The following is a 20,051-nucleotide window of genomic DNA, read 5'->3' on the forward strand; positions in this document are numbered from 1 at the left end:
GACCCACTCTACACAGAAGGATGTCAGCTGTCCATGACTTTGGAGGTCACAATTAGGCCTAAAGGGGTCCAGGACTTTGCTACATTAGCTACAAGTATTATTTTCCTAAATATCCCTATAACAAATCCATCTAGTTAATATGTAGCCGGACAATTATAAATTCCTTTTGGATATCACAAACAGTTCATCATACCAACTTACCACTTTTGTGCACCACCCACAATTTGGTCCAGCTTCTATACATTCTCCACAAGATCTGGCCTTTGCTTGTAGACACTCCTTTCCACCTACAAAAAATATTACATTAGTTACCCTGACATTATCATTCCAAACTAAAGCAGTCTTATGCTAGTTTAAGGTAAGAGCTTTCCAAAAGCCATTTATTTTACAGCAATTCTTTACGCTTAAATTACTTAAAACCCCCGAGGGGCCTTGCAGAATAAAGATACAATAGATATGTTTTTTATGTCGCTCAGTATTTGCGCAACTTTTTAATAACTAAAGACATTTTTCAAAACATTTTTAACTCTTGTTAAAATGTACACTCTTGACTATAAAATTACTTAAAGTGATTGTAAAAGTCTTGTTTTTTTTTTCAATAAAAATAATAAACATGTTATACTTACCTGCCCTGTCCAGTGGATTTGCACAGAGCAGCCCAGATCCTCCTCTTCGCGGGTCTCTCTTCGGTGCTTCTTGCCCCTCCCTCCTGTCGAGTGCCCCCACAGCAAGCAGCTTGCTATGGAGGAACCGGAACCGAGCTGCAGCTCCGTGTGCCCATTTAGACACAGAGCCCCGTCCCCGCCCCCTCTCTCTCCTGATTGGTTAACTGACTTTAATTGACAGCAGTGGCAGCCAATGGCACTGCTGCTGTGTCTCAGCCAATCAGGAGGGAGAGTCACGGATGGCTGAGGCACTCTTGTACATCGCTGGATAGAGATGGGGCTTAGGTAAGTAGGTGCAGGGGCGGCTACTGCACACAGAGGGTATTTTAAGTGAATTGCATAGAATGCATTAAGATAAAGAAAAACCTTCTGCCTTTACATCCACTTTAAATCACCCAGAGGCCTTGCATAATAAAAAGTATAGTAGTTTTTTTTAATGGCTATGGCACACAATATTTACGTAACTTTACTCTACATTTTCATGAAACAATACACTGAAATAAATGTTATTGCACACAAACAATTTAATGGCCATTTTTTTGTACAAAATAAAGGATAAGGTAGTGTAACATAAATAGAAAAAAAAAATAAATAAAAATGCGTTCAACAAATGGTGATGAAAAATTATGCTACCAAAGAATTATCAATAGGCAATGCTTTAAATGCTGATCATTTTAAAGTAAACCATAAAAGATTGCCCAGTATAATTGCTCTCACTCAGATGTTCATGGCGATATATAGCATGTGTAGTGCAATCGCTGTTTACATACAGGTGGCAACCGGTGTTGCCAACCTACCAAATTGAAATTTACTGACACGACACCCAAAAGTTACTGCCACAGCCAAGTTTTTACTGGCATTTCCAAAAGTTACAAAATTACAGTTTTAAGTGCAAATTTCAGTATTTAGGCTACAAACATACAATATGCAATGAGCAATGTGATTTAAGGTGGATAATAAGACAAAAAACATATTTCTTATTTTATTTTCAATATAGTAAGTAAGTAGCTCAGGGACAGGACTCTGGAGGGCAAGAAATTAGAATGGGAGGCGCACACACATGATATTGAATCTCACAGTGACACTGACAGCAGTGTGCAGCAGCACAGATGATGATGACACCTCACCAACACGATACGCCCCTTCCTGAGTCACAGTGATAGTCTCCCTCCATGCCAGGTGATCCCTTCTGTCCATTCCAATCCAAACAACACTGACAGTCCCACTCCTGGCTTGCCTTGCTCCCTTCCCACAGACCGGCACACGAGGATCTGGCCGCTCCATTTGGCTCGGCTCCCTTGCACCATGACATCACACGACACACTCAGGCACTCCCTCTGCCAGACCCGCCCCCTGCTAGTACTGCCCAAACACATTGTAGCAGGCATAAGGCTTTTATGTTTTTATTACATTTTTTTTTACTTCTTCTTTTTTTTATTTAGCTTTATTGCTATCACAAGGGGCCTAACAAGGATAGGGGATGTAGGAGGCACCATACTGCCCTCACTGTAAGTCCCCATGCACACAGGGCATTTTTACAGATGCTTTTACCAGAGTCAAAGACAAGAGTAATATAGGATTTTTATAACAGCTTAACTGTAAAATCCTTTTCTTTTGAAGTACATCACAGGACACAGAGCCATAGTAATCACTATGTGGATTATAGGCCACCTTCAGGTGCTGGACACTGGCACACCCTAAACAGGAAGTTGCCTCCCTATATAACCCCTCCCATACCAGGAGTACCTCAGTTTTGTAGCAAAGCAATACACGTGTATACTAGAAAGAGGGGCGGTTTTTATAGGTAAGCTGTTATAAAGTCCTATTTTCTTTAATCGTACATCACGGGACACAGAGCCATAGTATTATTATTATTATACAGGATTTATATAGCGCCAACAGTTTGCGCAGCGCTTTACAACATGAGGGCAGACAGTACACTTACAATACAAATCAATGCAGGAGGGATCAGAGGGCCCTGCTCGTTAGAGCTTACAATCTAGAAGGGAGGGTCAAGTGGAAACAAAAGGTAATAACTGTGGGGGATGGGCTGATGGAAAAAATGAAAATACAGTTGTTAAGGGTTTTCAGGGATCGTCTAAAAGCTAATAGAGTAGGAGATAAGCGGACAGATTGGGGTAGGGCATTCCATAGGATTGGAGAGGCTTTGGAAAAGTCCTGGAGGCGAGCGTGGGAGGAGGTGATGAGGGAGCTAGAGAGCAGGAGGTCTTGAGAGGAACGAAGAGAATGAGTAGGTTGGTATTTATAGACTAAGCTAGTGATGTAGCTGGGGGCGAAATTGTGGATGGCTTTGTACGTAGTTGTTAGAATTTTGAATTTAATTCTTTGGCCGAGCGGAAGCCAGTGGAGAGATTGACAGAGAGGATCACAGAGCGATTGGTAAGGTGGATGAGTCTGGCAGCGGCATTCATGATGGATTGAAGAGGTGATAGATTATGTAGAGGTAAGCCAATGAGAAGGGAGTTGCAGTAGTCGAGGCGAGAGATGACCAGCGAGTGAATTAAGAGCTTTGTTGTGTCATTGGTTAGAAAGGGGCGTATTTTGGAGATGTTGCGGAGGTTGAGGCGGCAGGATTTGGACAGTGATTGGATGTGTTGCTTGAAGGAGAGTTCAGAGTCTAGGACTACACCTAGAACCTTGGCATGTGGGGATGGGCTTATAGTTGTGCCATCGATATTGACAGAGATTAGGGGAAAGGGCATATGGGGGAGGAAAAATTATAAGTTCAGTATTGGATAGATTGAGTTTGAGGAAGTGGTGTGACATCCAGACTGATATATCTGATAGTAAATTAGTGATACGTGAGGAGATAGAGGGAGTGAGCTGAGGGGTAGAGAAATAGATTTGGGTGTCGTCAGCGTAGAGGTGGTATTGGAAGCCATGGGAGGCTATCAGTTGACCCAGGGAGGCGGTGTAGATTGAAAATAGGAGAGGTCCAAGAACAGAACCCTGGGGGGACCCCAACAGAGAAAGGAAGAGGAGAGGAGGAAGTGGAGTTGTAAGAAACACTAAAGGTGCGGTTGGATAAGTAGGAAGAGAACCAGCAAAGTGTACAGTCACGGAGACCAAAGGCGTGTCATTTTTTGAGGAGGAGGGGGTGGTCAACCGTATCAAAGGCAGCAGAGAGGTCCAGGAGTAGGAGTACAGAATAGTGTCGATTGGTTTGGCCGTTAGTAGATCGTTTGTTAGTTTTAGGAGAGCAGTTTCTGTGGAGTGTAGAGGATGAAATCCAGACTGAAGGGGATCAAGAAGGTTATTATCAGCGAGGTGGACCCCCAGTCAGTTGTAGACCAGACACACGAGGATCTGGCCGCTCCATTTGGCTCGGCTCCCTTGCACCATGACATCACACGACACACTCAGGCACTCCCTCTGCCAGACCCGCCCCCTGCTAGTACTGCCCAAACACATTGTAGCAGGCATAAGGCTTTTATGTTTTTATTACATTTTTTTTTTACTTCTTCTTTTTTTTATTTAGCTTTATTGCTATCACAAGGGGCCTAACAAGGATAGGGGATGTAGGAGGCACCATACTGCCCTCACTGTAAGTCCCCATGCTTACAGGGCAATTTTACAGCTGCTTTTACCAGAGTCAAAGACAAGAGTAATATAGGATTTTTATAACAGCTTAACTGTAAAAATCCTTTTCTTTTGAAGTACATCACAGGACACAGAGCCATAGTAATCACTATGTGGATTATAGGCCACCTTCAGGTGCTGGACACTGGCACACCCTAAACAGGAAGTTGCCTCCCTATATAACCCCTCCCATACCAGGAGTACCTCAGTTTTGTAGCAAAGCAATACACGTGTATACTAGAAAGGGGGGGGGGGGTTTATAGGTAAGCTGTTATAAAGTCCTATTTTCTTTAATCATACATCACGGGACACAGAGCCATAGTATTATTATTATTATACAGGATTTATATAGCGCCAACAGTTTGCGCAGCGCTTTACAACATGAGGGCAGACAGTACACTTACAATACAAATCAATGCAGGAGGGATCAGAGGGCCCTGCTCGTTAGAGCTTACAATCTAGAAGGGAGGGTCAAGTGGAAACAAAAGGTAATAACTGTGGGGGATGGGCTGATGGAAAAAATGAAAATACAGTTGTTAAGGGTTTTCAGGGATCGTCTAAAAGCTAATAGAGTAGGAGATAAGCGGACAGATTGGGGTAGGGCATTCCATAGGATTGGAGAGGCTTTGGAAAAGTCCTGGAGGCGAGCGTGGGAGGAGGTGATAAGGGAGCTAGAGAGCAGGAGGTCTTGAGAGGAACGAAGAGAATGAGTAGGTTGGTATTTATAGACTAAGCTAGTGATGTAGCTGGGGGCGAAATTGTGGATGGCTTTGTACGTAGTTGTTAGAATTTTGAATTTAATTCTTTGGCCGAGCGGAAGCCAGTGGAGAGATTGACAGAGAGGATCACAGAGCGATTGGTAAGGTGGATGAGTCTGGCAGCGGCATTCATGATGGATTGAAGAGGTGATAGATTATGTAGAGGTAAGCCAATGAGAAGGGAGTTGCAGTAGTCGAGGCGAGAGATGACCAGCGAGTGAATTAAGAGCTTTGTTGTGTCATTGGTTAGAAAGGGGCGTATTTTGGAGATGTTGCGGAGGTTGAGGCGGCAGGATTTGGACAGTGATTGGATGTGTTGCTTGAAGGAGAGTTCAGAGTCTAGGACTACACCTAGAACCTTGGCATGTGGGGATGGGCTTATAGTTGTGCCATCGATATTGACAGAGATTAGGGGAAAGAGCATATGGGGTAGGAAAAATTATAAGTTCAGTTTTGGATAGATTGAGTTTGAGGAAGTGGTGTGACATCCAGACTGATATATCTGATAGTAAATTAGTGATACGTGAGGAGATAGAGGGAGTGAGCTGAGGGGTAGAGAAATAGATTTGGGTGTCGTCAGCGTAGAGGTGGTATTGGAAGCCATGGGAGGCTATCAGTTGACCCAGGGAGGCGGTGTAGATTGAAAATAGGAGAGGTCCAAGAACAGAACCCTGGGGGGACCCCAACAGAGAAAGGAAGAGAAGAGGAGGAAGTAGAGTTGTAAGAAACACTAAAGGTGCGGTTGGATAAGTAGGAAGAGAACCAGCAAAGTGTACAGTCACGGAGACCAAAGGCGTGTCGTTTTTTGAGGAGGAGGGGGTGGTCAACCGTATCAAAGGCAGCAGAGAGGTCCAGGAGTAGGAGTACAGAATAGTGTCGATTGGTTTGGCCGTTAGTAGATCGTTTGTTAGTTTTAGGAGAGCAGTTTCTGTGGAGTGTAGAGGATGAAATCCAGACTGAAGGGGATCAAGAAGGTTATTATCAGCGAGGTGGACCCCCAGTCAGTTGTAGACCAGACGTTTGAGGAGTTTGGATAAGAAGGGGAGCAAGGAGATGGGGCGTAGGTTGTTAAAATTGGATGGGTCCAGTGAGAGCTTTTTAAGTATGGGTCTGACAAGTGCATGTTTTAGAGAGTTGGGGAAGATGCCAGAAGAGAGGGAGAGATTGAAGATGTGGGTTAGAGAGTGTAGCATAGGGCCAGAGGGTGAACGTAGCATTTGTGAGGTAACGGGATCCAGAGGGCAGGTGGTAAGGTGGACATTAGCAAGTAGTTTAGCAACCTCGTCTGTAGTGGTGGGGTTGAAAGAGGGAAGTAATGATTGTGCCTGTGGGCATGAAGTGTAAAGCGTGGAGGGTATCGGAACAGTAGAGAACTCCGCGCGAATTGTATCAACCTTCTGTTTGAAGTGATTAGCGATCTCCTGGGCAGTGAGTGAGTTGGCGGGTGGAGGCGGTGGAGGATGAAGTAGAGAGTTGAAGGTGGAGAAGAGTTGAGGGATGATAAGTTGCTAATGAGAGTGGTAAAATAGGTCTGCTTGGCAGAGAGGAGGCTGGAATTATATTTTTGGAGGGCAGATTTATATTGGTTGAAATCTCTCTCAGACTCAGTCTTACGCCACAGGGGCTCAAGAGCACGACTACATTTTTTCAGACTTCTAGTATCATCTGTTTGCCAAGGTTGAAGGGGTCGGGGCTTGATTCTGTGTGTAGTGAGGGGGGCCAGTGAGTCCAGTGAGGCTATAAGTGAAGCGTTGTAGACAGAAGTGGCTAGGTTGGTGCAGGATAGGGGTGAGATTTTGTTGTAGAGGTTGTTGATAGCAGAGTAGAGAAGAGAAGGGTTGAGATGACGTAGGTTTATGCGGGTAACTTAAAGGCGGTTTGAGGGGGAGGAGGTGAAGGAAAGGGAGAGAGTGAAACTAATAAGGTGGTGATCAGGGAGAGGCAATGAATAGTTAGAGAGGTTGCATGGAGTGCAAAGGTGAGAGAAAACGAGGTCAAGGATATTGCCTTCTGAGTGAGTAGGAGCATGTATCCACTGCTTCAGGTCAAAGGAGGATGTTAGGCTGAGAAGTTTGGAAGTGGCAGGAGTGTTCGTATTAATAGGGATGTTGAAGTCCCCGAGCATGATTGTGGGAATTTCAGAAGAAAGAAAGTAGGGTAGCCAGGCAGAGAAGTCATCAAGAAAGGTTGATACTGGTCCAGGGGGCCTGTAGATTACGGCTATCCTTAGAGAGATTGGAGTGAAAAGACGAATAGTAATCACTATGTGGGATGTCCCATAGCAATGCCAACTGAGGGGAGGGAGATACAACAGAATTAGGGCAACATGAGACTAGAGGAGTTATACTGCTGCCTGCAGCACACTACGCCCAAAGGTGATATTCTCATGCCTTTTTACATCCACCTGATAGAATCTGGTAAATGTATGGATTGAAGATCAAGTTGTGGCCTTGCAGATTTGAGCCATGGAGGCTTAGTGATGCACTGCCCACGGAGCACTAACAGCCCTAGAGGAGTGCGTTTTGATTTGAGAGAGTGGAATCTACCTCTTTAAACCATAAGGTTGAATGATTACTTGTCGAATCCATTTAGAAATAGTAGATTTCGATACTGCCTGTCCTCTTTTAGGACCTTCAGGCAATACAAACAAAACATCCGTTTTCTGAATATGTCGCCTTTAAGTAGACTTTGACAGCTCTCACCACATCAAGAGAATGTGGTGATCTTTCTTCCATAGAACAGGGTTCTGGAAAAAATGAAGGTAAAAAGTTAGGATGAGGACACAATACTACCTTATCCTTGTGAACAATAATAATATGGCTCTTTACAAAAAAGAGCAGCCAATTCTGATACCTTTCATGCAGCAGATATGGTTACCATAAAAAATAGTTTCCTTGTCAAAAAGGACCAAGGGAATATGTTGTATCGGCTCAAAAAAAGGCTGTTTTTGTAATGCCGACAAAACTAAATTCATGTCCCAAGGGTTCAGGGGTGACCTAACCGGAGATTAAGCCGTGTTACCCCCTGATTAAAATTACGAACCAAAGAATGTGAAGCAATTGGTCGTTGAAATAATACAGATAAGACCGAGACCTGTCCTTAGAAAGTACTCAAGGCCAGCTTTATATCTCACCCCATCTGCAGAAAGTCAAGGATTCTATCTATGACCTTTTTTTCTGGGGTGCCAACCCCTGGTTTCACACCAGGAGACATATGCTTCTCAGACTCCATAATATATAATTATGGAGGCCGGCTTCCTTACATTAACCAAGGTAGATACCACTGAACCTGACAGGCCACGCTTCTTCAGAGTGTGGGTCTCAATAGCCAAACCATTAAATTTAGCGTTTGTAAGGTAAGATAGAATACCAGACCTTTGCGAGAGAAGTTTTGGACGTGGTGGTAGGGTCCATAGGACCCCTACCACCATCCTTATGATCTGCATACCAAGATCTTCTGGACCACGCCGGTGGCCATAAGAATCGCCAACTTCCCTTCCTGCTTGATCCTGCGAAGAAGTCGTGGACGCACGCAGAAAAGGAGGGAATGCATAAATCAGTAAAACTGATACCATGGGAACACCAATGCACCTGTTCTGCAAGCTAGTGGATCCTTTATTGTTAACATAAAGATGTTGATCTCTCTGTTGAACCTGGACGCAAACAGATCTACATGTGGGATCCCCCATCTTTGACCTATTGTCAGAAAGATATCGGGGTGCAGGAACCATTCTCCCGGGAACAACTGCTGGCGACTCAAAATAGACCGCCTGCCAAATTTCTATCCCTAGAATGAAAAACTGCCGATAGGCAAGGTACATTGTTTTCTGCCCAATATAGGATATGATTCAACTTTCTCTGGGCGGCACAACTTCTTGTGCCCCCTTGGTGATTGATATAGGCCACTGCTGTGGCATTGTCGGATTGGATCCTGACAGCTCCGTAAATGAAACGTCCAGGCCCGCAGGACCAAGCGCTCTGCCCGATTCTGTAGAATGTTAATGGGCAAGGTCATTTCTGATCTGGACCACTTCTCTTGGACAGTTTCCTCTTCCAGGACTGCTCCCCAACCTAATAAAGGTTGGCGTATGTAGTTACCACTTACCAGGTAACTGTAGGAAGGACTTTCCGCTTTGCAGATTTTTGGTTATTAACCATAAACTGAGGCTCCGGCGCACCTTTGGAGTCAGACACATTGGAAAATCTAGAGCTTGAACCCTCTTGTTCCAAGCCGAACGGCCTCGAATGAAGCCACCATCTTTTCCTCATGCAAGCTAAATAGAGGGATTCATCTTGCTTCGACCACCTTAATCAGTTCCTTTATGGCGCTGATCTTTGCCTGGGGCAAGAATACCCTTTTCTGGGTGTATCTATGAACAAACCCATAACCTCCTTAATGGTTTTAAAGAAGATTTCTCTAGGTTGGAGAATCCAACCTAGGTATTCCAGGTAGTTGAATGTGGTGACCATACTTTGGTCTAAGCGGGCTACCGACTGGTCTATCAAGAGCCAATCGTCTAGGTAAACTATAATCGTTATACCTTGGGCCCTTAATCTGGCTAGAAGAGGAGCCAGAACCTCTGTAAACACTCAAGGTGCAGTAGCTAGACCGAAAAGCAGAGCTACAAACTGAAAATGAAGATTTTCTACCTTGAAGTAGATATTACTGGTGAGAGGGGAAATATGCCCACCGAGGTATGCACCCTTGACGTTGATTGACGTCAAAAGTTCTCCTCCTTGTAGGATGGAGACAACTGATTGGATTGACTCCATGCGGAAAAAGAGCGGATATCCAGGAACCAGTGTAGATTCTTGAGATCCAGAATGGGTTTGATATCTCAATTCGATTTTGCCATGAAAAAAGGTTTGAATAAAACCTCAACCCCAGCTCTTTCATGGGGACTAGCATGACCACTCTTTGCCAAAGGATGGTCCAATGCTAGAAAGAGAAACTTTTTTTCTCTGGATCTTTAGGAACGTTTGATCTGAGAAAATGAGGAGACGGGAACTCTTGAAACCCCAGATTGTACTCTAGAGCTATTGAAGAAGCCACCCATCTGTCTTGACATTCTTCCTGCCAGACCCTTGAGAACTGCAGAAGTCTTTCCCCCTCCCCGAGGGAGCGGGGGCGCCCCCTCATAAGGAGGCTTTAGTATCTTGTTTGTGGGTTTCTTTTGTCCCTGGGCTTGACCCTGAGGATTACCTCTTTAACTTGACGGCGGAAGCCGTTGTGACTGCCTGGAGGCTGATGCCCCTGGCACAGGAGAAGGAGCTTGTTTAAATGAAATACATTTACTCCTTTTCTTAAATGGCAAAAGGGTACCTTTCCACTAGAAATTCTTTGGATGAATTATCCAAGATTTCCCAAACAGCCGTTCACCGCAAAAAGGAAAACCAGCCAGGAGTTTTTTGGGGTTTTTTTATGACGCTTTGGCTGACCAACTTTTCAACCATAGTATTCTATACATATGTACCAGCCCAGCGAAAGGCATGAGGCCTGAAGATAGAATCTCTCATAGTGTCTATTGCCAACATAAAGCTACTAGGAGCTTGCCAGGGCCTGCTGAACAGGGATAACCTTGAGCACCTGCTTAAACTGGTCCCTCAAGGATTTTGACATATACCAATTACTGTCAGCACAGGCTGAGACAGTCAGCCTGTCAGGAAAACAATATATGTTTTTTTTTTAATAGGAATTCCAACTCTTTATCCGTTGGATCCCTAAGTATTTGAGCATTGTTTGCTGGACAAATCAAACTTTTAATCAGAAGATATAGCAGCCTCAATTGCTGGCATCTTCCACCTTTAATAAGTTTTTTCCTCCATAGGATAAAGTGTGAAAAACTCTTTTTTTTTTTTATCATGGCTGAGGAAAAAAAACCTTTGTAAAAATATAGGCAGGGGCTGCAGTGTTGTAAACAGTTGCAAACATTCCATGGCCCCTGAAGGCTCACTCTGACCAGCCACTTCCTATCAGGGTAGGATGCCATTGTAGAGATGAGTTTTAGGCTTCCAGAGCTTGAGGGAGATCCCTTTAGCCCTCTTTTGGGGTATTTCTTCCTCCCCTTCTGACCATAGCCCGATGCATGAATACAGAGGTACTACCAGAAGAATCGCATCCACTGCTTTGATCAATAGTCCAGCCACTGCCGCTGCTATTAACGCTCAGCCTGATGCGAATAGTAAATGTGTTAATAGGAATGCCTGTGTCACCAAACCTTTTACATGCCCCTCTTTGCTCTTGTGTCAACTTGCAGCAGCAAAAATGTAGCTTTTTAAACACACTCCCGCACCGAACATTGGAGGACGCCAACGCCGCACTAAGCCTCGCCCCCTCCATCGCATCGTGCCCCCCTTCCTCTCTCTTTCAAAACAGAGTTTTCCCGCACGAGCGCGGGCCTTCCTTAGAAAAACTCCACTTACCTTTCCCGCCGCAGGGTTTTCTGTGGTAAAACCAACAGACCCAATCTTCACCCTTCACGGTGGGTTCCGTTAACAAACCTTCAGGAACCGGGGACCTTTGGGGAACCCACACTCCTGGACCTGTAATAGCACCCCGCCAGTAAAACTTTATGGCTGAAAATACCAAAATACTGGATCCCTGGGTCCAGCTCTCTAAAAGAGAAGCGTTACAGGCAATACCTCATTTCTTCGTACACGAGGCCCGGGTACGATTCAATTTGGCCTAAAAAGACACTTTGAATGGATCCAGCTGCATGGCTTGCCCCAGCAAGGATTGCTCCAGCGGAGCTCAGCACAGCACATCTTTATTCGTGACCATCACCTTAGACACTGGCGAAAAAACTGAGGTACTCCCGGTATGTGTGATACCGTTTATTAGTGTGATACCGTTTATTAAAAAAAGATATAGACAAATGAATGTAGTACACTCACATTGTGTTGATAAAAACAAATGCTTCCATAGAGGCTGTGGTTGCTCTCCTGAGTGCAGAAATCCAAGCTGGATGTGAAGTGAACTGACAGTCTCTGTCTGAATAGTCCACGAGCATCTGCTGACAAACTGCACAAGAGCCGCCTGCTCTCAGCAAGGATCCTGAAAAGCAGAGAGACTCCACACAAGGACACGTGCACGTTATCCTCCCGAGCCGGCTGATAAATGATGCTTGATGGTTGCTATGACCACGCGTTTTAGAGGGCATGGCCTCCTTCTACCATGTGGTCTCATAGGAGTACTTAAATAGTCTATGGATTATGCTTGTTTTTATTACCACAATGTGAGTGTACTACATTCATTTGTCTATATCTTTTTTAATAAACGGTGTCACACTAGGGCTGGTGCGCTCTCTCTTTTACTCTTGTATTTTTAGATGTCAGTATTCCCGCTGGTTGATGGAGCAGCACGGCTCAACCCATGTTACACCCTACTGATTTAACCCCTACTATTAGGATCTCAACAGTTCCTTTCCATACATATACTTTATTGATGGATTCTTGTGGAACTGTTTGGCTTTTAGATCCATCTTGCCATTAGCTTATTGCCTTTGTTGATTTTCTGGACTTCAGCGCTTTTGGTGTTTTTTATTCTTTTTACCAGTGTCAGTCGTTTTTTTTTTTTTGCAGCTTAAAAACGCCTCTCTATGTTATTCTATGGCCTCATGCACACACAGGCTTTTAGGAGCTGTAAGTGGCATAGGCGTTTTCAAGCTGCAAAAAAACCCAGGGTCAGCACGTACTGAGGACCAACGTTACAGCTATAAAAATGTCTGATACTGCTAAATGCGGCTTAACGCTGGATACAGCGTTAAGCCGCGGTAAGTATTTTTTGTTTGACATGTCAAAATCATTGGTTCCTTATGAGAGCCTATTGATTTGAATAGAAATTGCATCCAAGTCTGATTATGATGATCCGACTCGTGGTGCGACTTGTGCTCTGAGCATCTTGAAGGGGAACCCCACAGCCAAAATGAAAACCCTTCAGTCTGGTATGGATTTTGAGGGGAACCCCCACGGCAAAAGAAAACCCCACCAATATAGGAACAAGGTGCTTTGGGTGGGGGGCGCAGAGCACACAACCCCATGTTGAGGGCATGTGGCCTGGTATGGTGTGGGGGGGGGGGGGGGCGCTCGCTCGTCCCCTTCCCTTTCCTGATCTGCCAGGCTTCATGCTCAAGTAAGGGTCTGTTATGGATTTTGGGGGTTCCCCTCAAAATCCATACCAGACTCAAAGTGCCTGGTATGGATCTTGGGAGGGACCCCACACAGTTTTTTTAAGTTCATTTTGCCGTGGGGTTCCCCCTCAAGATCCTCAGAGCACAAGTCGCACCATAAGTGGAATTGTCATGATCCGACTTGGATGAGACTTCTATTCAAATCAATGGGCTGGAAAAAGCTGCTAAAAGCTAATGCGGCTAGACGCACATTAATGCCAATGCAAAAAGCTACTAAAAGCGCGTCTTTACAGTTGCTTTTTCCTGGCGTTGGTAGTGGTTTCGCAGTTTGTTTTTTTGTAACACTCTCCGTTCATGAGGACTAAAAGTGATTGCCGCCCAAGTCACTTTTACATGACAGCCGGGGGGGGGCATTTTTTTTTTTTTTTTTGATTTATGCATCATTTATTGAAAAGCAGTACATTACAACTTAAGTCCATCATTTCACTTTGAGGCAGAACATGTGATTAACAGAAATATATAATTGGGTATTTTAATACCGCTAAACCAAATATCATCCCTGTAGTACGGGCTCTTCCTGCGTTTCAGCTGAACAGGGGTACAACAGATAAGTGCACTAAATTTGACCGTCGGGCCTGACACCCCATAGGGGTTCACACTGTGTCAGGGGCCGACTATGTCGGAAATCAGAGTAGGTGCTCTTTCGAGAATAGGACACTACTCGCCTCCTGGGAATAACAGCGATTTCTCAAGAAGCGTGAGCGTCCACAGGTGGGTGTACTGGACATTTCTGCTATAATCTTGTGTGGAGCAGGAGGTACCCTGAAAGATTATAGCCAATGTTTGAGGTTTCCTGCGATTGTGATGATGGTGTAAACGCATACTCCAGCTAACGGTTGCTAGGGTACATACAAATGCTTTTTTAAACTTTACATTATTAATAGAGAAAAAAAGGAGGAAGAAGAAAAGGGTGAAAGAGAGAGAGGGTACAGGGGGAGGTTACCATTGCTTGAAACTTGAGTACTAGTTCATTTGAGGTTGACTCCAGGGATGAGGGAGATACCTTCGTGCCTAGCCCAGGGTTCCCAAATTGCTTCAAATATTTTTGCGGTATCCGTTATTGCACTGACCATTTTTTCCTGGGACATGATCCATGAGATCTTCCTCTTGGCAGGCAAGAGAGAGACCATTGGCTGCTTCAAGGCCTTAGCTATAGCAATTTTTGCTCCCATAAGCATAAATGATATTATTCTATGAGAGTATTTAGGGATCTTGGGGATTTGGGTGTTCAATAGCGCTATTTGGGGGGATTTCGATACAGAGAGGCCTGAGACTCTCCTGATGAGATTGAACATTTTGTTCCAAAATCCTCTGATTCTCGGACAGTCCAACCATATGCATAGTTGCCAACATTGTAAAAAAAAAATGTGGGACACTTTTGTGGCTGTAGGCAGAGCCGTACAATAATTAGGGGGTGGGGCATTCGTTTGTAGGTGTGGTTTAGGAAAATAAACAAGTGCGGAAACATGGGCGTGGTTTACACAACATAGTGGGCGAGGCTTAAATGGGCGTGGCTCAAGAGGGTGTGGTTAGAGTCTTAGATGAATGAGGGATGGAGAGGGAAAGGGGGAGAGGGGGGGGAGGGGGAGAGGGGGAGAGGGGAATGACGGGACAGCAGCCCCAGATCCTACACAATAAAAATATGTGTATTCTAGAAAGTTTAACAATCAGCAGATAAAGATACTCCAAGCACCTGGTGTTAGCACTTCAATCATCCCGGCACCATGGTTGTTATGGTGTCAGGATGATTGAAGTGCATTATTTCTATTATTACATTGTAATATAAAATGAAATCTTTCAACTCACCATAATGCAGAATCAGTGGGAGCCCCGAGCGTGTGTCACCTGCCACGTCGCCTGCCACCAGCCGTCCGTCCTTGCATCAGATGTTCCAGCAGAGTCCGTCCTTGCATCAGGTGTCCCAGCAGAGTCCGTCCTTGCATCAGGTGCCCCAGCAGAGTCCCTCCTTGCATCAGGTGCCCCCAGCAGAGTCCGTCCTTGCATCAGGTGCCCCCAGCGGAGCTCCCCCTCACATCAGGTGTCCCCAGCGGAGCTCCCCCTCACATCAGGTGTCCCCGGCAGAGCCCCCCCTCACATCAGGTGTCCCCGGCAGAACCCCCCTTCACATCAGGTGTCCCCGGCAGAGCCCCCCCTCACATCAGGTGTCCCCAGCGGAGCTCCCCCTCACATCAGGTGTCCCCAGCAGAGCTCTCCCTCACATCAGGTGTCCCCGGCAGAGCCCCCCCCTCACATCAGGTGTCCCCGGCAGAGCCCCCCCTCACATCAGGTGTCCCCGGCAGAACCCCCCTTCACATCAGGTGTCCCCGGCAGAGCCCCCCCTCACATCAGGTGTCCCCAGCAGAGCCCCCCTCACATCAGGTGTCCCCGGCAGAGCCCCCCCTCACATCAGGTGTCCCCGGCAGAGCCCCCCTCACATCAGGTGTCCCCGGCAGAGCCCCCCTCACATCAGGTGTCCCCGGCAGAGCCCCCCTCACATCAGGTGTCCCTGGCAGAGCCCCCCTCACATTAGGTGTCCCCAGTGGAGCCCCCCTCACATTAGGTGTCCCCAGTCAGTGGAGCCCCCCCTCACATTAGGTGTCCCCAGTCAGTGGAGCCCCCCCTCACATCAGGTGTCCCCGGCAGAGAGTAGCTGGAAATCCGTTTTATGAAGTTTATACCTATAGCGTACACGAGACACGTTTTCTCCAGCGGCAGGGTCAGGGTCACACAAACCAGCTGCTGAAACACTACTGCCTTAGGAGTGGGCGGGGTTTGACATCCCACTTCTTATTGATAGATTGCCAGCGCGCCTCGTGCCGCCCACGAGTCACAGCAGCGTGCAGCGAATGGGACGCTGGGTGTTGTAGTCTGACACGCCTCCTTGCGCCCATTGGCTGCCGGGGGTCTCAAGCTGGCTGGCAGCGGGGCGGTAGGCGGGGCGAGGTGGAGCTCCATCTAGCCCCCACCCAGCCGTCTTCCTGAACTTCTTTAAGATGGCGGCCAGCGGAGACAATGTCTCCGCCGGCCGCGGACCTCTAGTGGAGGCAGCGGCTTTGAAAAGCGAGAACCGGATTTCTCTGGACATTTCCCGGGACATCACAAATTCGGGAATGGAGTCCAAGTCCCGGGAATGTCCCGGAAAATTCGGGACAGTTGGCAACTATGCCATATGTGGAGCATTAAACCCTGTGCTTGACAGTCTCTAAAGCATAACGGTGAAGTAGAGGGAAACATCTGAGCTAATCTGGCTGGAACCAGATACCATCTTGTTAACATCCAGAGAGAAGTACCGGTAGTTAATGAAAGATTGTAGTATTAATGTCCCTCCCTGAGCTGATAACTGCTGCATCATCTAAGTGTGCCTTTCAATAAAAAAGAATCTAATGCAGTCACAAACAATGATCAAATGAGTGAATAGAATTTTCTGGAAAGAGAAACATTTATCTGACATCATTTCCAAAGAAGGCAAGGCAAGACGCCAAAATGTTTTTAAAGGAAGCTACACAAAAAGTCATACTCACTTTGCTGAGCATTGCTGTATAAAAGTGAACCAAGACACAGCCCAATGAAGATGAGTTCATATGCCATCTGTAAGGGAACAGAATGCTTTTATTAGTGTATGCATTGCTGAAAGGTCTCAAACTATCCATACATCAGTCAAATTTGCCACAAATTGTATCTTTTAGATTACCAACATATACATACTGTATGCCAATAGCTGTTTAATGTGAGGGCCCACCTAAAAATTTATTTCCAGGCCCTTCCACAACACAGTGGTAAATTTTGCCACCATTTGCTTTTATACTGATAATATAGCAAGCATTTAATGACTCCTTATGGTTATCTGTTAGATCCTAAACTGTTTGCAAATTTGCATTGATTAATAAAAAAAAAATAATGAATGAATATGAAACTTTCCACACGTAATGAACTTCAACTTAAATTAGCAATAACCTTTTTTTAGCCTTGTAATGCTGTTAGGATTTTCATTTTGTTTGCTGTACATCAGAATCATGATTAACATATTACATCATAATAATGGAAGCAATGATATTCTCAAAGGCCAGCACATAATCAAAAAAATATAGTATCTAAAAATATAATGTTTAACCACTTGACCTCCACTCTTCATGACCAGGCCATTTTTTGCGATACAGCACTGTATTAATTTAACTTAATTGCGCGGTCGTGCAACGCTGTAACCAAATAAAATATATGTCCTTTTTTTTTTTTCCACAAATAGAGCTTTGGTGGTATTTGATCACCTCTGTGGTTTTTATTGTTTGCGCTATAAACAAAAGAGACCGACAATTTCGAAAAAAAAACAATATTTTTTACTTTCTGCTATAAAAACATATCCAATAAAAAAATTGAAAACATCAAATTTCTTCAAAATTTAGGCCAGAATGTATTCTTCTACATGGAGGATATTTTCTAAACCATGGACAAAGTCACTGAAATTAGCACCACATCCCTAAATTAGAAAAATATTAGAGTATATTATGGGATTTTTAAGGTGCGTGTACTAGGAAATAGATCAGAGAAAAATATTAAAAGAAAGACTTTTTTTTTTAACATAGGTTAAAAATTATATAAAAACAGTGTCACAGCAAGTACATATAGTAGGGTCCTTATGGATACAGCAAATATGATGTAGTTCCCAATATGTTTCACCCTCAATCTGGGCTTCTTCAGGGTAGCTGTCCACTTAGAGCATAAGCCTTCTACTAGAAAGAGATGTATACATTGATATCAATATAAAGCATTTTTAGAAAAATAAACAAAAAATAATAAACACCAAAAGTATCAAAATATATATATATACATGTGCATATTCAGCTCAAAGGCATCCCTACTCCCCCCAGGGTTTAGGACAAGTGTATAAAAGCTGAAATCAATGGAGATTCAAGGGTTCTACAAACGCCACAACAAGGCAAGGACTGTAGGTGACCATAGGAGTCAATCTACACAAGCCCAAAGATAGATCAAAGATAGTCTCTGGCCACTAGGACCACTATTATTGGTAGCCTTTGAAAAGTTGGAAGTAGAATCTGCATATGTGATGCTCAAATAGGGCTTCCCCTCTTATACACAGAGAAACATTAACACACATTGATAAGAGGTACATGACACTGAACATTATTACATCTACTGTATATCTAAGAAACACGTAAAAGATCACACTCACTTAACAGGATAAAATATAGATCCTCTTCTGTTTTACAGCCTGCTCTGATAACTGAATGCTAGTAATGGTGTAATTAAAGGTTCAGAGGATGTGAAAGGTGCACTACTTCTGAATGAAGAATTATGTTTGCATGATGACCTCAATTAATATTGCTTTCCATTTTATAGTTTGGGGAGGTCATTTATTAAGCATTGCAAACTAAAGTAAAACTGTTATGGGGCGTACACATGGTCGGGCTTTTCGACCGGACTGGTCTGACGGACGCCGACGGACCAAATCCGGCGGACAATCCCATCGTGTGTGGGCTTCACCAGACCTTCAGCGGACTTTTCCAGTCGCAAATCTGACGGACTTTAGATTCGGAACAGCCTTCAAATCTTTACGTCGTAACTCCGCCGGACCCAGAAATCCACTCGTCTGTATGCTAGTCCGAAGGACAAAAAACAACGCTAGGGCAGCTATTGGCTACTGGCTATCAACTTCCTTATTTTAGTCCGGTGTACGTCATCACGTACGAATCCATCGGACTTTGGTGTGATCGTGTGTAGGCAAGTCCGTTCGTTAGAAAGTCCGTCAAAAGTCCGTCAAAAGTCTGTCGAAAGTCCGCTGGAAAGTTTGTTGGACCAGTCCGGTCAAAAAGTCCGCCCGTGTGTACGCGGCATAAGAGTTGTGCACATGAAGTCTACATGTGACGTATCTCAAAAATCAGCCTCTGGGAGTTACAGTTCCATCGTTTTGTGCATAGCTGTAACATCTATGAAAGACTGGTAGGATCTTGCAGCTTTAGGATGGCGATTCATTACAAAAAGAACCTTGCTGCCAGCAGCCTGCTGGGTAGGATTTTGCGATAGTTTGTGCAACATTATGGTAGACTTACGTTTCAAGTCTGCTCTCCTGAAGCCATGGTGGGTTCATGCTTACTGTTACCACTCAAGCCATCTTCTCCTGCACTCCTTCTGGACCTGATGTCTTATCTCTTTGACCACTGGGCAGCCACTGATGATTGCACACTGGAACTACATCAACCTGGCTTCGATTTCAGTATCTTATTTATTCTCGCACTGAACTGGATGGAACTGGTGCTTTAAGGAATTCATTTGGTCTGGGCACTGACAGGCTAACCCCCACCCCTTCAACCTCTGCAGCAATGCTGGCAGCACTCATACGTCTATTTCCCAAAAATAACCTCTGGATATGACGCTGAGCACGTGCACTCAACTTCTTTGGTGGACCATGGCGAGGCCTGTTCTGAGTGGAACCTGTCCTATTAAACTACTGTTTGGTCTTGGCCACTGTGCTGTAGCTCAGTTTCAGGGTCTTGGCAATCTTCTTATAGCCTAGACCAGTGATGGCGAACCATGGCACCCCAAATGTTTTAGAACTACATTTCCCATGATGCTCAAGTACACTGCAGAGTGCATGAGCATCAAGGGAAATGTAGTTCCAAAACATCTGGGGTGCCAAGGTTCGTCTTCACTGGCCTAGGCCATCTTTATGTAGAGCAACAATTCTTTTTTTCAGATCCTCAGAGAGTTCTTTGCCATGAGGTGCCATGTTGAACTTCCAGGGACCAGTAAGAGAGAGTAATTCCCCATTCATACCTGAGACCTTGTAACACTAACAAGTCACATGACACCGGGGAGGGAAAAGGG

At 44.9% G+C, this 20,051-nt stretch overlaps 1 protein-coding gene across 5 annotated transcripts in view; it reads right to left on the bottom strand.

Annotated features, from left to right (window-relative positions):
* The window catches only part of LOC141144316 (integrin beta-1-A-like), a 119,132-nt gene that overhangs the window by 79,547 nt on the left and 19,534 nt on the right, over window positions 1-20,051 (bottom strand). For all 5 annotated transcript variants that reach the window (XM_073629873.1, XM_073629875.1, XM_073629876.1 and 2 more), the window contains exons 2-3: window positions 16,733-16,799; window positions 202-287 (exon numbers count right to left, since the gene is read on the bottom strand). In XM_073629873.1, the coding sequence (XP_073485974.1) occupies window positions 202-287; window positions 16,733-16,799 (153 nt within the window). The remainder of the gene's footprint in view (window positions 1-201; window positions 288-16,732; window positions 16,800-20,051) is intronic.

This window comes from Aquarana catesbeiana, linkage group LG05, assembly GCF_042186555.1.
Source record: "Aquarana catesbeiana isolate 2022-GZ linkage group LG05, ASM4218655v1, whole genome shotgun sequence".
Classification (NCBI taxonomy): Eukaryota; Metazoa; Chordata; class Amphibia; order Anura; family Ranidae; genus Aquarana; species Aquarana catesbeiana.